At 31.4% G+C, this 13,794-nt stretch overlaps 1 protein-coding gene across 2 annotated transcripts; it reads right to left on the minus strand.

Annotated features, from left to right (window-relative positions):
* Positions 1 to 1,009: 1,009 nt before the first annotated feature.
* Positions 1,010 to 6,762, minus strand: LOC123212536 (nucleobase-ascorbate transporter 6-like). Of its 2 annotated transcripts, none has more exons than XM_044631708.1 (15): positions 6,398 to 6,762; positions 6,121 to 6,252; positions 5,482 to 5,579; positions 5,213 to 5,389; positions 4,754 to 4,854; positions 4,509 to 4,584; positions 4,332 to 4,391; positions 3,972 to 4,156; positions 3,247 to 3,343; positions 2,728 to 2,814; positions 2,205 to 2,263; positions 2,015 to 2,106; positions 1,829 to 1,906; positions 1,582 to 1,742; positions 1,010 to 1,472 (listed from the first exon to the last, which is right to left on the minus strand). In XM_044631708.1, exons 2-15 carry the CDS (start codon positions 6,224 to 6,226, stop codon positions 1,254 to 1,256), a joined length of 1,596 nt encoding a protein of 531 aa, XP_044487643.1. In that variant the 5' UTR covers positions 6,227 to 6,252; positions 6,398 to 6,762; the 3' UTR covers positions 1,010 to 1,253. The 2 variants fall into 2 exon arrangements, with proteins under 2 accessions (XP_044487643.1, XP_044487642.1); XM_044631707.1 differs by having other exon boundaries at positions 6,384 to 6,762.
* Positions 6,763 to 13,794: the final 7,032 nt, after the last annotated feature.

The following is a 13,794-nucleotide window of genomic DNA, read 5'->3' on the forward strand; positions in this document are numbered from 1 at the left end:
TCTGGTTGTTGAGATCTTTGTAAGACCAAAATCCCATAATGGTTTTCAGATTCTAAGCAATCTCTGAGTCTGAGCAGTTGTTGCCAACTATGTATAAAGTGAGTGATATTACATCATCTATGTTTATTTTTATTATCCAATGGGTCCTGGAAGGGACTTTACTACGAAATGGAGCATCCGAGCATCTCTACGTAAAGCTGCTTTTTGCAGACGTCGTGCCCAGCTATTCTTTTCTTTTTTCCAGCAACACAGAAGCAATCACTAAAACGAACCGCAAAATTTGACACCAGGGGGTCAAGAATAACTTCTTTGCCATTTAATATATATTTGTCCTCATTACCTTTTTAGTAGATTTGCAGAGGGTTTTCTCCTGTAAATAAATTATTTTGTTTATGATAGTCATCCCAAAATTAGTGAGAATTAAATAGTGTAATTGTCAAAGAGGTATTTACAAAGTGCAAAGGGGTCTCTTATGTGTCAAAAACAGTGATGTTCAAACACGAGACTATGAGTTCAAAATTCACTTCAATATATCAGGATCATAAAGGAGAATGTGCATATTAAAGGCCTCAAGAGTGTTTGCCTTTGATTTAACTATACAAGGGCACGTATAAAATGATGTTACTGGAAGATTTTTAGGTTCAAGTTTTAAGGAAAATAGTTTTGTAACATTTCTCTTGTAAGTTCTAAACTGGGACAACCGTGTCCTAACTTTGTTGACAATTCCACTTCTGTGCCCTCGGATTTCTAAACATAATGCTTGTTTCAAACTTCAAAGGGCTTCTGCTGGATTTGAAGCTTTTCCTTTCTAAAAAGTTCTTGAAATTTTCATAATGTAAACCTGATGAAGAATTCTGGTATACCTCCACAGTATTTGAGGCCCATGAAATTTTCATAATGTAAACCTGATGAGGAATTCTAGCATGCCTCCAAAGTATCTGAGGCTCATGAAATGATAAATGTGCATATGCTGGAATTGAATCTATAAAAGCAAATATAGAAACCAATCGAACCAAAAAAGCACAACTGCTTCATTGTTAACTCAATTCCTCGTCCTGCAGTGGATTTACAGAGAAAGAACAATTCAACAAATGTTCTGGGACATCTATAGAGAAGCAAACTATCCTTTACTTCTATATAGCGTGTGATTAGATTTCACAGGAAACAACATAATGATATTTAATAATTCCACACAGAGATTTAGAAACTTTCAGGATTTGCTAAGACCAACTTAGAACTTAGTGCTGTCTCCATCACACAGATGGGAAATATTTGTTTAAATTAAAAGGCAGGGAATAGAATTCTTCACTCCTAGAATCACCCTTGAAGGATCGAAACTTGTCCCACCAATGTTTTCCCCTGTCCTTCCTGATTGCAACTTCCTTTTTATGAAGTGTGTTATCCAGGAAAAATGCTACGATACCCGCAACAAATGGTTCCGATGAGAAAGGAACATTTACAATGTCGTTGAACTGCCAAATAAGAGAATGAGGATTACATCAATAAAGCACAAACCAGCAATGCAATAAATTTGATTAAAGGCTCAATTAAGATCAAGGGATTGATAAACTTTATGCATACCCATCTTGCATTTGTGTGCACTGGACCATAACCATTAGTGGCGGTGTACTCGTTGAAGTACTGTGGCACAGACAAACCAATGAATATAGAGAAGCCTAGTATGAACTTTGTTCGAAAGCTATTGAGGTTGCAGAACTGAAGGAAGCTAAGGCCTCCAGCACCTGCAATCGCATAACGGAACGAAATTTTTGCTCTTGAGACCACTAAATAAGACGAGATTTACAGAGCTCTTGTTAATCATACATACCCACGTAAGCAAAGAACAGGCAATACAAAGCTGCAACAATGGGGCCTGGTATTGAAGCAAATATTGCTCCAAATTTCCCTACAAGATAACGATAAATGAACCGATCAAATGAACAAAATACTTTAAAAGAATGGCCAATGATATTTCCAACCTTTGATAAAATCAGTATTTACTAAATCAACTTACCAAGAACAGAGAAGAAAATCATGAAGCCAGCAGATATTTGGACAACCCTTCGGCTTCCAACTCTTGTTAAGGCCAAAAGACCAGCATTCTCTCTGCATGTAAACAATTAAGGTTAACATGAATCTAGATTTTCAGATTTATCAACATAGAATGTTTATCCGGTATAAAGGTAGGCCCGGCAATAACTTACACAGATACTGAAGTTCCATTCACAGTCCCAAATAATCCTGACAACAAAATGCCGACTCCCTAAAGAAGAAACAAAATATTAATTCATTAATAATAAGAATGTAATTGTCACCTTAACTATAAGACCATCAAGCAGTTACAAGGAGAAAGCTGCCCACTCCAGGAATTATGCATTTAAATTTCTATCATATACTTAACATGATTTCAGCCACAGCTTATCAGTTTTGATTTACATTTTTCAGTCATGTTTCCTTTTGTCTAATCAACCAATGTGGTGTTAAAAGAGGCAGCTAGAATCAGAGAATCAATTTTTTTTTTTAAGTTGAATGATGTGTTCCAAAAGGACGGGAAAATATGAAGAGGAAATATTAACTTGCATGCAAGAGCCTCAACAATGATACAGTTATGAAATAAATCACCTGAAAAAAATAAACTATCCCTATAAACCAGGACCAAACCAGCCCTTAAATGAATGTATTGTTCACCTCAAAAAACAAGTAGAAGAGACAAGCCTTTTCAATTACCTGCCAACCCACACCACGGCTGAGAACTGAAGGTGGCAATGGAGTTGCACTCGCATATCTTGCCACCACAATGAAAGCACCAGTGGACTGTTTAAATCATTGGATGTATATAAGAATGAGTATACTTCTATAAACAAAATAACATTTTATTAATTTATCCCACAAAAAATCAATCAAGCAAGCTAAAATGCATGTTCAGAATGCAATATAGACAACCAAAAGAATAATAATTAATGAAGCCTATAGGATAAAAAATTATGAAAAATTTTGTTTCAATCATTTTCCTATAGATTCTATGTTACCTTAATCCGCAGAAATGAGCTTTTCCAAATTATTAACAACAAATCTGTTTTACTAGTCAACTAGGTTTAGCGGCCGAAATAAAAACTAGGGCCGAAAGAAAGAATGCCAATAACAGCATAAACAAAGGCATTAAGTATAAAGCATTTTAATCCTCAATCTAGAAGCAAATAAGAAAAAGGGGAAGAGCACAGCAAAAAGACAAACGAGCAAACAAACCTCTACAAGAGCAACAAATGAGGCCATCATCATGGCAAAGGCTTCACCAGCATCAAATGAAGGTGCACCCCATTGGAAGGGATATGGAACTCTTATCCTGAAAAATCATAATAACAGTAAGGAATCAAGAAATAATAAGTCACACTCAATCCACATCACATTCTGATACTGCACACAAAGGCTTGTTAAAAAATTTATTTCCAGAAGTACAAATTATACTCTAGGTTACAAATTTAACAAGATGTACATGGTATAGAACAATTAAAGGGCAGTGATTACTGCCAATACTTGCAATAGAAAATACTCAACAGTTCATAATTCCGTGAAGGGTATGTGAACCTATTACATTAAAACCCTCCTCTAATTTGCACTGAATCAGCCAATTCAAACAAATCATCTAAGCTGAATATTTTCAAATAGACCATTTAACGCCAGTATTGTTATATCGTGTCAAAATCTAAGTAACTCAAGCACATTATTTGACTGATTCCATTCACTTAAGATGTCAAAGTGCTGAGTTATTGGCTCTGACATCAATTAACAAAATAAGTTTGGCAATTAGGCATTGACAGCATTAATTATTCAATAACAAATTGCCAGAGATTAATAGTTACACCATGGATAGTTTTACAATATAAGCACAACCAATTACACATGAATACATCATGATGCAAGTAAAGAAATGTTGAAGCAACCAACTGCTTAACATATATAGGACAATTTACCAGGGAGCAGCTTCTATAAGTCCTGCACGATCAGTTCGACAGCTTAATTGGGTCTTAGGTCCAACATGATTGTAGGCCCCACCCACTGTGAGTAGAAGAGCATAGATCCACACAATCACCACAGAAAAAATTACAGCAAAACGATCAAAGATATTTTTTCCTCGGCCTATGATATGTGGCAAATACTGCAAAACAAGAACAAAATTAGTTAAAGAGATAGAATCACAAAAAGAAAAAGTACATAAGGTGGCCCAGACTAAGGTGAAGACCTAGAGGTGGAAATTGCAGTGGGAACCCTATTACCATGACACATAATTCAATTTCAACAAGAAACTTCATGTAACAGGTTGTTGGACATACCTGAGAAATAAATACTATAAGGAGAAGCTGAGGCAGTCCAATCTCCACACATTTGGCAACCTAAACAAAATATAGAAACAACAGCCATTCCAGGTTAGATAATTTTATGAGTATTTGAGTATGGATGGGCAGATGATGTGCATCCTTGATAAAGCAAATGGGTAAAACAAGACTTACCCCCGGAAAACCAAACTCATACAGCCCAAAACCCACTAGAGAAACTAAAGGAACAGCTGAAAGTGGACTTAGAAACCTGAATATAGAAAGCCTAATTAGCAACACATTCAAAATTTTAACAAGAAAAACACCCATAGCAGAATATCAAAACAAATAATTAGAATCACCAACAAGAAAATAAAAACATCTTTAAGTTATCTATTCTTGTTTTAATTTATTAGCATCAATTTGAATTCTCAACTAACCTTGTAACATTACGCCAAAGCCCACTGAAGCCTAGTACAATCTGAAGAGTTGATGCAACAATGAGAGAACCCTGGATTGCCCTCATTGTTCTCTTAAATTTCTGAAAAACATCAGAGCAAGTCACGTTTACAATCTAAAAGGCAATAACTTCAACGAGAACAATGTGGTGTTAGAATGCTTAATATATCTTCCCGTTTATATATCTACTTCATTTTCTTTCTAATAGGTTCTTTAATATGAACTTCTGATTGAAACTATCCCATAATTAGGTTGAAGAGATAATGTTATTCCCCAACAGAATGTTAGCCAACAAGAAATTTGGAGGCATAAATTGCAGACATTAATACTTCTATACTAAGCATATTTCATGTAGGCCAACATCTATACAATACTGACAAACAGTTTATCATTGCAAACAAGCACCATTAATAAACAGTAACTGGTTGAGATGGTAAAACCTCAATAGGGTCAGCAGTGTCACTGAATCGACCAGCAAGAATGATTGAAATTGTTGTAGGGACAAAAGTGTAAGACCCTCCCATAACAGCTGGTAGTCGAGTCCCAAACAATGATTGCAGTAACGTGTTCAAACCAGCAACAAAGAGCAAAGTCTGAATAACATCAGCCTTCTCCTCCTACAAGAACAGAAATGTGCATTAATCATGATATATCTTGAGATCAAAGGACTCTTTTGTCTCATTCTAAATTAATTGTCCTCAGGCCTTACATTTCCACCTCCCATCTGGGGTACAAGCGCAGTAGGAATGAGAACTGTCGTCCCCAGCATCACAAGGTAATGTTGAAAACCAAGAAGAATAGCCTCAGCTGCATCAGAAATGCAACACAATTTCAATAAGCTGAGCACAGGTTATTTAATAAATTACAAACATTTTAAGATAATTAATTCCAGTAAGATATTGTAATTATAAGTTAACTTTAATTTCCCTGAACTACAACTTAATCAAAATAATAACCGAAAAAAATTCTGGGAAGTAATATTCTTTTTAAATTTTTGAAAGTTAGAATCCAAAAAGTGAGAAGAAAAATAAGGTTTATTTTGACAAATACAATATTAACTTTTTGAAAAAGAGATGCATACCAAAAGTAGAGAAGACTCAAAAGGAGGAAAGCTACTTTCAGCTAAAAGAACAACATAGAGAAAGAACATATCCTAAACAAATTAGCGTTACCAAAAACTTTACTACCTAGAATCTACTCAAATGGATCCAGAATAATCTTACTCAGAAACCAAAACAAACTCTCCCAATTAAAAAAAAAAAAATCAAACACATACTCAAAACCTCAAAAAAGTAGAATCTATAATCCAAGTGAACAGAACATAAAAAAATAGAGAAAAAGGACTTACGCCATGGTGGAGGACTAGTAATGCAATAAGAAATGTTGGGAAGTTGATCCTTAGGAGGATGTGGTTGTGGCTCTTCGGCTTTTGCTGCTCCGCCACCGCCTGCCATGATCTTCCTTCTCTACCGCTCTAAAACTACAAAAAACAAAGAACCAGAACAGCTAAGAAGAGGAAACAAAACACAAATCTGAGCAAAACCCAGATCCTGAATGTTGAAGCAGGTAGCAAAAGAATGACAAGAAAACAAAGGAAACAAAACAACCCACATATACAGCTGTACCCAGAAAAACGGCGAAGGAGAGAATAATGGAGTCAGAGTAGTAAGAAAATAAAAGTGTAGCGTGCCCTTGCACAGACGAGGCTAGAGAGGTTTATAGATATAGTCATTTACAAATACAGCTACTGAGAGAATTAAAAAAAATAGAGTTAGTCAAGTGAAACTAAAAATTGATTAGAAAGTAAGTTTGAAGGGAAGCAAGTAGAAGTATCTTTTCAAGTTTTCAACAATCTTTCAAAGCAAAAATAAGTGAAATTGCAATAAAAGTCAAGACTCTGAATAAATCATCATGCCGCACAACAAAAAAATGTTTCATTTTAAAACAGAGAGAAGAACTAAACAAAAGATTATAAATAAAGTAAAATAAAATATGTTTTCTGTGGAACGAAAATACATAAATAAAATAAGTGTTTTGTTTTTTTTATTCCTTTTATTACGTTCATTAACGCCAAGAAACATTTGTTTTTAGGCCAAAGGACATTCCTCCCCCCACCAAACCCAAAACCCCCTTACCCCTGCATATCCAGCCTCTGTCTCCTAAAACTTAAAAATTAATCATTTTTCTTAATTTAAATTTTTAAAAATAGTATTTTTTTATAAGATTTTTAATTTTTTAAATTTAATTTTTTTTTATGATCTTTATATAACATCTCTTCCTCTCTAATACATCTTTTTTCTGATATTATACATCGTCGATGAAAATAACTCGTCTTTATCTCTGATAAAAAATTTTTATCAAAAACAACAACGACACTGCACAACCTTAGAAGGAGGACGATCAAAAGAAGGAAGTGTTAGAGAGGAAGATAAGTTGTCGGGAGATCGCCAGATAAATCTCTTTATCATCAAGAAAATTGAATTTGAAAAATTGAAAATTCTAAAGAGAAAATGCTTCGCTTAAAAAAAATTGTTAATTTTTAAAAATAAAATAAAATTTATTTTTATTTTTAATATTAAATATAAAATAATAATTTTATTTATAAAATTAATTGATTTAATTACTTACAGGTAGATAAATAATATTTTTAATGTCAATTAAAGAAAAAAATAATATATTTTGGATAATAGTAAGTACATTGGCCTTGTTTTTATATTTTGTTTTGGCTCATCATGCTATCCATGCAAGCGAAAAATCACTGTAGAAAGAGAAAACCAGAGTGAGCGGAGGAGAGAAGAAAAATATATGATATCGAACAAGCCAAAAATTGAGTCTTTTAAGGACAAAAACCACGTCGTGTCTGTTTATAGACAAGTGAAGGAGTTTTCATACTGGGAAAATGACGGAATTGGGGTTGAGAAGATTGGGTAATTTGGGGAAGGGGGGAAAAGATCACGTGTTAAGGGATATATTGAAAAGATTAGGAAAAAACAAAAAAAGGACAGCCGACAAATTCTCTTATTATCCTAAATAAGAAATCAGAGATTCAGCATAGTTCCCCGTTCCCCAATCTCTCTCTCTCTCTCTCTCTCTGCTTGCGGCGTCTTTTCTACCGGTATTATTTTATGTATTTTACATTCTGTATTATATTTTTCTAACAATTTTTTGAAAAATATATTACCATAATTTATCTAGATAGATTTGTCGGTGACAAGGTGGGAAAGTGGGATTCCGATTGACTTAGTTGGAAATTATGTACCATGTATTAAACAAGTTTGAGTTTATGTTTAAATATAAAGGTTCGAACTCAATCTCGAATTTAAAAGTATTTGATTTGTCAAATTAATCAAACTTATATACATTAAAAATTTTATTCGAATAGATAAAAATAAGATTTTTTTTAATCAATATATATTAAAATGATATCATTTGAATATTTTTCGATTAAGGTATATGTACTCAATTCTTTTCAGATCGAATCAAACTTAAACTAATTTTAAAAAAACTCATTGAGCTCAAGTTTAGACTCAAGCTCAACATTTTCAAGTTGAGCCGAACTTAAGTTGACTCAAGCTTGAGTTTGCTCTGGCTCGAATTTAACCCTAGGTATATCTAAGACAAGTTTGAGTCGAATAAGTTATTAAAAAATTGTTAACAGATTAATCTTCTTTTATGATTTTTTAACTTCTCTGACAATTTTTTTCTTCTTTAATGATTTATTTGTATCATTTCTAACGATTTTTTTTCCTTTCCACCAACAACTTAAAAACATGTTTGAATTAATTTTTTTGAATTCAAATTGATCTCAAATCAATACTGTTTCCATTTAAATTAACTCAAATTCACTATGATTTTAAATAATTTGGTAATGCAACACTTCTTACAATAATGTGTTTAATTTTCGAACTTTCGTAATAAAATATTTAAAAGCGATAATATTTGTACTCATTTTAGAGACATAATTTTGTATATATTTATATATGTTATCATTTAATTAAATATTATTTGATATTTAATTTAAAATTAATTAATTATATAATTATATATATAATTATATATATATTTATATACTTAAAATAAATACATCTAATTTTATTGAATATTTATATGTTAGAGTAATTTTTATTAATAAAAATTAAATGCCAAAATCTCATTTAACCTTTTTTTAATTTTTCTCTTGTATTTACAAGCTCTCGAGTATGGCTAAATTAATTTCTCAGATTCTAAACCGGCTCGTTGTTATATCCTACTGAAAGTCTGATTATTATTTAGGCCAAATCTATATGTCCGACCCAAATTTTTATGCAATGTGTATACATTTATCAAGTTTAAAAGACCCAAAATTTTATTTATATAATAATTTTTATTAAAATTTTCTATTATAAGTAAAGATAAAATCGTTATTTTATCAATAATATTAAAATAATATAAATTCTACTAAGTTATAAGTTTTAAAAATTGATAATTTTATTTCTCTCCGAATGTTTAAACAGTAATATTTTTCTCCAAATTTAAGGTTCATTGTTTTACCATCTTCAGCCACTAGCGATAGTGTTTGAACCCACACACCGACTACTATCTCTTCAATAAGAGGAAAAGTGTTTGAAATCGACAAAAATACGTCTTCATCATGCACTTGAGAGGGTGAGAGATGGTGGTCAGTGTATCCTCAGGCAAAAACAATGTCATTGATAGTCTGAGAGAGTAAGAAAATAAACCTAGGTTTTGAAAAAGAAAAATATTACTTTTCAAAATTATAAAACTTTATATAGAAGTGAAGTATTAGTTTTTTAAAATCTTAGTAAAAAACTTAATAAAATTTATATATTTTTTAATATTATTAATAAAATAAAGATTTTATCTTTTTTAACATAAAATTTTAATAAAAATTAATTCAAAAATAAAATTTATAATTGTTTAAATTTTATAAATATATATTATTTTAACATTAAATCTTAAGAGAAAAATAGCCTTTGCCTCATTATTTATTTAACATTACAAACCACTTTTCTCCAAACAAGAAAACTTGCTTTCACAAGAGAATTTATTCATTATTTATTACCATCTTTATCTTTAGCCGAATGATGCACGAAAATTTAACTCATTTTTAAAATTTTGTTTTTTTTTTTTCAAAATGCTGTCATCATTGTTTGTATTTTTTTATTATTCCTTTATTAAATTGTGAAAAATTTAAATTATGATCATGATTGTTCCACGTGTCAAATTACACCAAGATTAATGAATCAATGCGTGTTATTGCAGTAATCTGGTCTAATTAATCAATTATTAATTAAATAAACATCTTATAATTATTAATTGATTAATTAGGGATTAAAAAATTTATCGGTGTGAGTTGGATTCAAATATTAGTGAAATTCAAAAAAGCTACGCACGACACGTGTCGTTAAATAGAGTGATTAACTTTTCCCCCTCCAGGTTTAGCCTAATTGCATGTTTCCACTTATTAAATGCAATATCATATATTCTTTTTCAAAACTTACCTTATAAAATAAAATAAATTATAAAATGGAAAAATAGTAATTTTAATTCCCTAATTGAGCCACTTCAAATTAATCCATTGACATCAACACCCACAGTCTAATATTAAAAATGATATTTGTTCTTTGTTTGATCGATGTAAATCACTTACCCTCTTGGTATCTCTAATTTCTATTATTTAACAAAAATCTTCTTTCAGTTCTTCAAGATTTATATATCTGAATCTTTGTCTTTGAATTTCTATTTTAAATACTCTTATTTTTATTCTTTGTTTTCGAATTATTTACTGATAATATAAGTTGTTTTCTTGTCTATAAATAGTTAATGACAAAAGTAAAACAAATGAAAGCAATATGATATTTTAACACTTTGTACTAGTCTTTTTTTTGTTAACTGAACTAAATTTTAGGCGAAAAGTCGGTTAGACAAAACTCGGGTGGCAAATGTGAATAATCGCTGTCTTCAATATAGAAGTTAACCATGAAACTACAAATAGACTAGTCAACTAACCTTACTTCTCTGTGGGTAGCTCACAGAATCACTTTATTATATAATATTTTTATATTTCCATTATTACCCTCCATAATGTTGCAAAAGAAAGCGACAAAACTGAATAATTTAATACATAAATTAATATATAATATGATAGCTTATACTAATTAATCGGGCGGGTGGACCAATCGTGAAGGTTTAATAATATTATTAGCAAATAATAATTATAATTAACTAAGAAAATACAATTTCTCTAAGGTGAAATTAACAGTAATTTAAGATATTTGATTATTGTTTGAATTACGTCAAATTGAACGTTAGCCAGCTGGACATCTTTATTTGGTTCATGGCAGAAGCAACTTTGTCAATATCTGAAAAATGATAGATGCCCATGTTGAGAGGTGAAAAATGATATTTTCCAATAATAAATAAAAAAATCAAATATTAATTTTAATGATAAAAAAATATTTGTATTAATTTATAAAATATATAAATATTATAATAAAATTATAAATATTTAATATACGATTGAATTGAACGTTAGCCAGCTGGACATCTTTATTTGGTTCATGGCAGAAGCAACTTTGTCAATATCTGAAAAATGATAGATGCCCATGTTGAGAGGTGAAAAATTATATTTTCCAATAATAAATAAAAAAATCAAATATTAATTTTAATGATAAAAAAATATTTGTATTAATTTATAAAATATATAAATATTATAATAAAATTATATATATTTAATATACGATTGAATTGAACGTTAGCCAGCTGGACATCTTTATTTGGTTCATGACAGAAGCAACTTTGTCAATATCTGAAAAATGATAGATGCCCATGCTGAGAGGTGAAAAATGATATTTTCCAATAATAAATAAAAAATTAAATATTAATTTTAATGATAAAAAAATACATATTTATTTTGAATATATATATTTAATACACGATTGAATAATTTTAAATTAAAGTAAAATAACTTTTAATTAATACATATAAATATATAAATATTTATATACTTAAAATGAGTATATGTAATACTGCTCTAAATATTATAACAATAATATTAGTTTTATTTGTAAAGTATATACAAATTAATTTTTTTCAATCACTTTAAAATATATCATTTAAACTCTTATATTTTAAAAAAATAAAATAAAAACTTAAACACCAACTTTAATCAATAAAAAAATCATTAATTATATTGATTACAATTGAAATTAAGATTAGAATCATATCAAAATTGATATCGAAAAGATATGATTTCTTTAAAATTAAACTATATCAACACAATTTTTGGTTGGATTTTTATTATTTTGATATAATTTCAATTGAAACCGTATTAGCTTTGTTTTCCATAAAAGCACATGGAATGGTCTTTAAAATTGATCATTTTAAAGAAACAGGGTTACAGGAAAGAGTGATCCTGACTTTGGAAAGAAAAAAAGAACACTTGATTATGTTTGCTTTTATGGGATTTATGTGTGATAGAAAATTGTTGGGGATTGTGACATGTGAAGACCATAATGGCATAGATTTGATTAAAATAGTTAATCGAGATTACCTAATCTTAATCAAGAGGATAAGGATAAGGAAAAGGAGGGTAATTCTGTTGGCGGAGAGAGGAAGATGAAAACAAGAGACAGAACGTGGGTGTTGCTTTCACTTGCTTCTTTACGGGATGCCCATTTCCTAAATCACCCAATCTTCCCCCAGGAAGGGCCCACCCGTTCAGCAAATTTTGAAATATAACATTTTATTTTATTGGCGCCCTAAAAAAATAATTGTAAAATTTTACAATAATTGTTAAGTGAGGTAGGTGCGTGTAGGTCCATCTCAATGAAAATTGGGCTAGGCTAGGCTGGGCTGGGCCCAATCCCAATTGAAAACTGATACTTGGATGACGTAACAACAGGAGACGTGTCTGTAGGTTTTATGGTGATGTGACTTGAAAATACAATTAAATTAAAAATAATAGAATATTCAATTAAGAAATCCAAAAGAAAAATACTAATAATGTTGTGACCTGAAATCCCACATCGCTTTCGTACTGTTCATTGAGCGTGTATATAGGTAGGGGTCAGAAACCCTTAACTTAAATGATGCGTTTTCATAAGAGAAACAAAACCGTGTAGGCCTGAAGCCCAAAACGGACAATATCGTTTATGTTGTTTATAACACATTATCAGCACGATAATGATGGCAGGGTGTGTTGTGACCTGAAGTCCGACATCGCTCCTGTACTGTCCACTGAGCGTGTATACAGGCAGGGGCCAGAAACCCTTAACTTGAATGATGCGTTAAAGAAAACCGTGAAACCCTAAAGTGCCAAAGCGGACAATATCGTTCGAGTGTGTGGCCCATGTGGGTTCGGCCCTGTAATCCCTTCCAATGACGCATAATAAAATCGTGAGGCCCTGAAGTGCCAAAGCGGACAATATCGTTCGAGTGTGTGGCTTATGTGGGTTCAGACCTGTAGCCCCTTCAAATAACACGTTATCAACACGATAGCGATTGGGGGGGGGGGGGGTGTGTTGTGACCTAAAGTCCCACATCGCTTCCGTACTGTCCATTGAGCGTGTATATAGGCAGGGGCCAGAAGCCCTTAATTTGAATGACGCGTTTTATAAGAGAAACAAAACCATGCGACCCTGAAGCTCAAAACGGACAATATCGTTTAAGCTGTTTATAATATGTTATTAGCACAATAGCGATGGGAGGGGGGGGTGTGTTGTGACCTGAAGTCCCACATCACTCCCATACTGTTCACTGAGCATGTATATAGGTAAGGGCCAAAAACCCTTAACTTGAATGTCGCGTTTTTATAAGAAAAACAAAATTATGCAGACCTGAAGCCCAAAACGAACAATATCGTTCAGGCTGTTTATAACAAATAATTATTTATTTTAGTTTTATTAGATAGGGATATTAATTTAATATCAATAGTACGTAAGATTCGGTCTTCATAATCGCAAATGCAAGTATGGGCCGATATTTCAATGGGCTCCTTGTCTTTGGTGATTTGGCTGGATCA

This window comes from Mangifera indica, chromosome 3 (genome assembly GCF_011075055.1).
Source record: "Mangifera indica cultivar Alphonso chromosome 3, CATAS_Mindica_2.1, whole genome shotgun sequence".
Taxonomy (NCBI): Eukaryota; Viridiplantae; Streptophyta; class Magnoliopsida; order Sapindales; family Anacardiaceae; genus Mangifera; species Mangifera indica.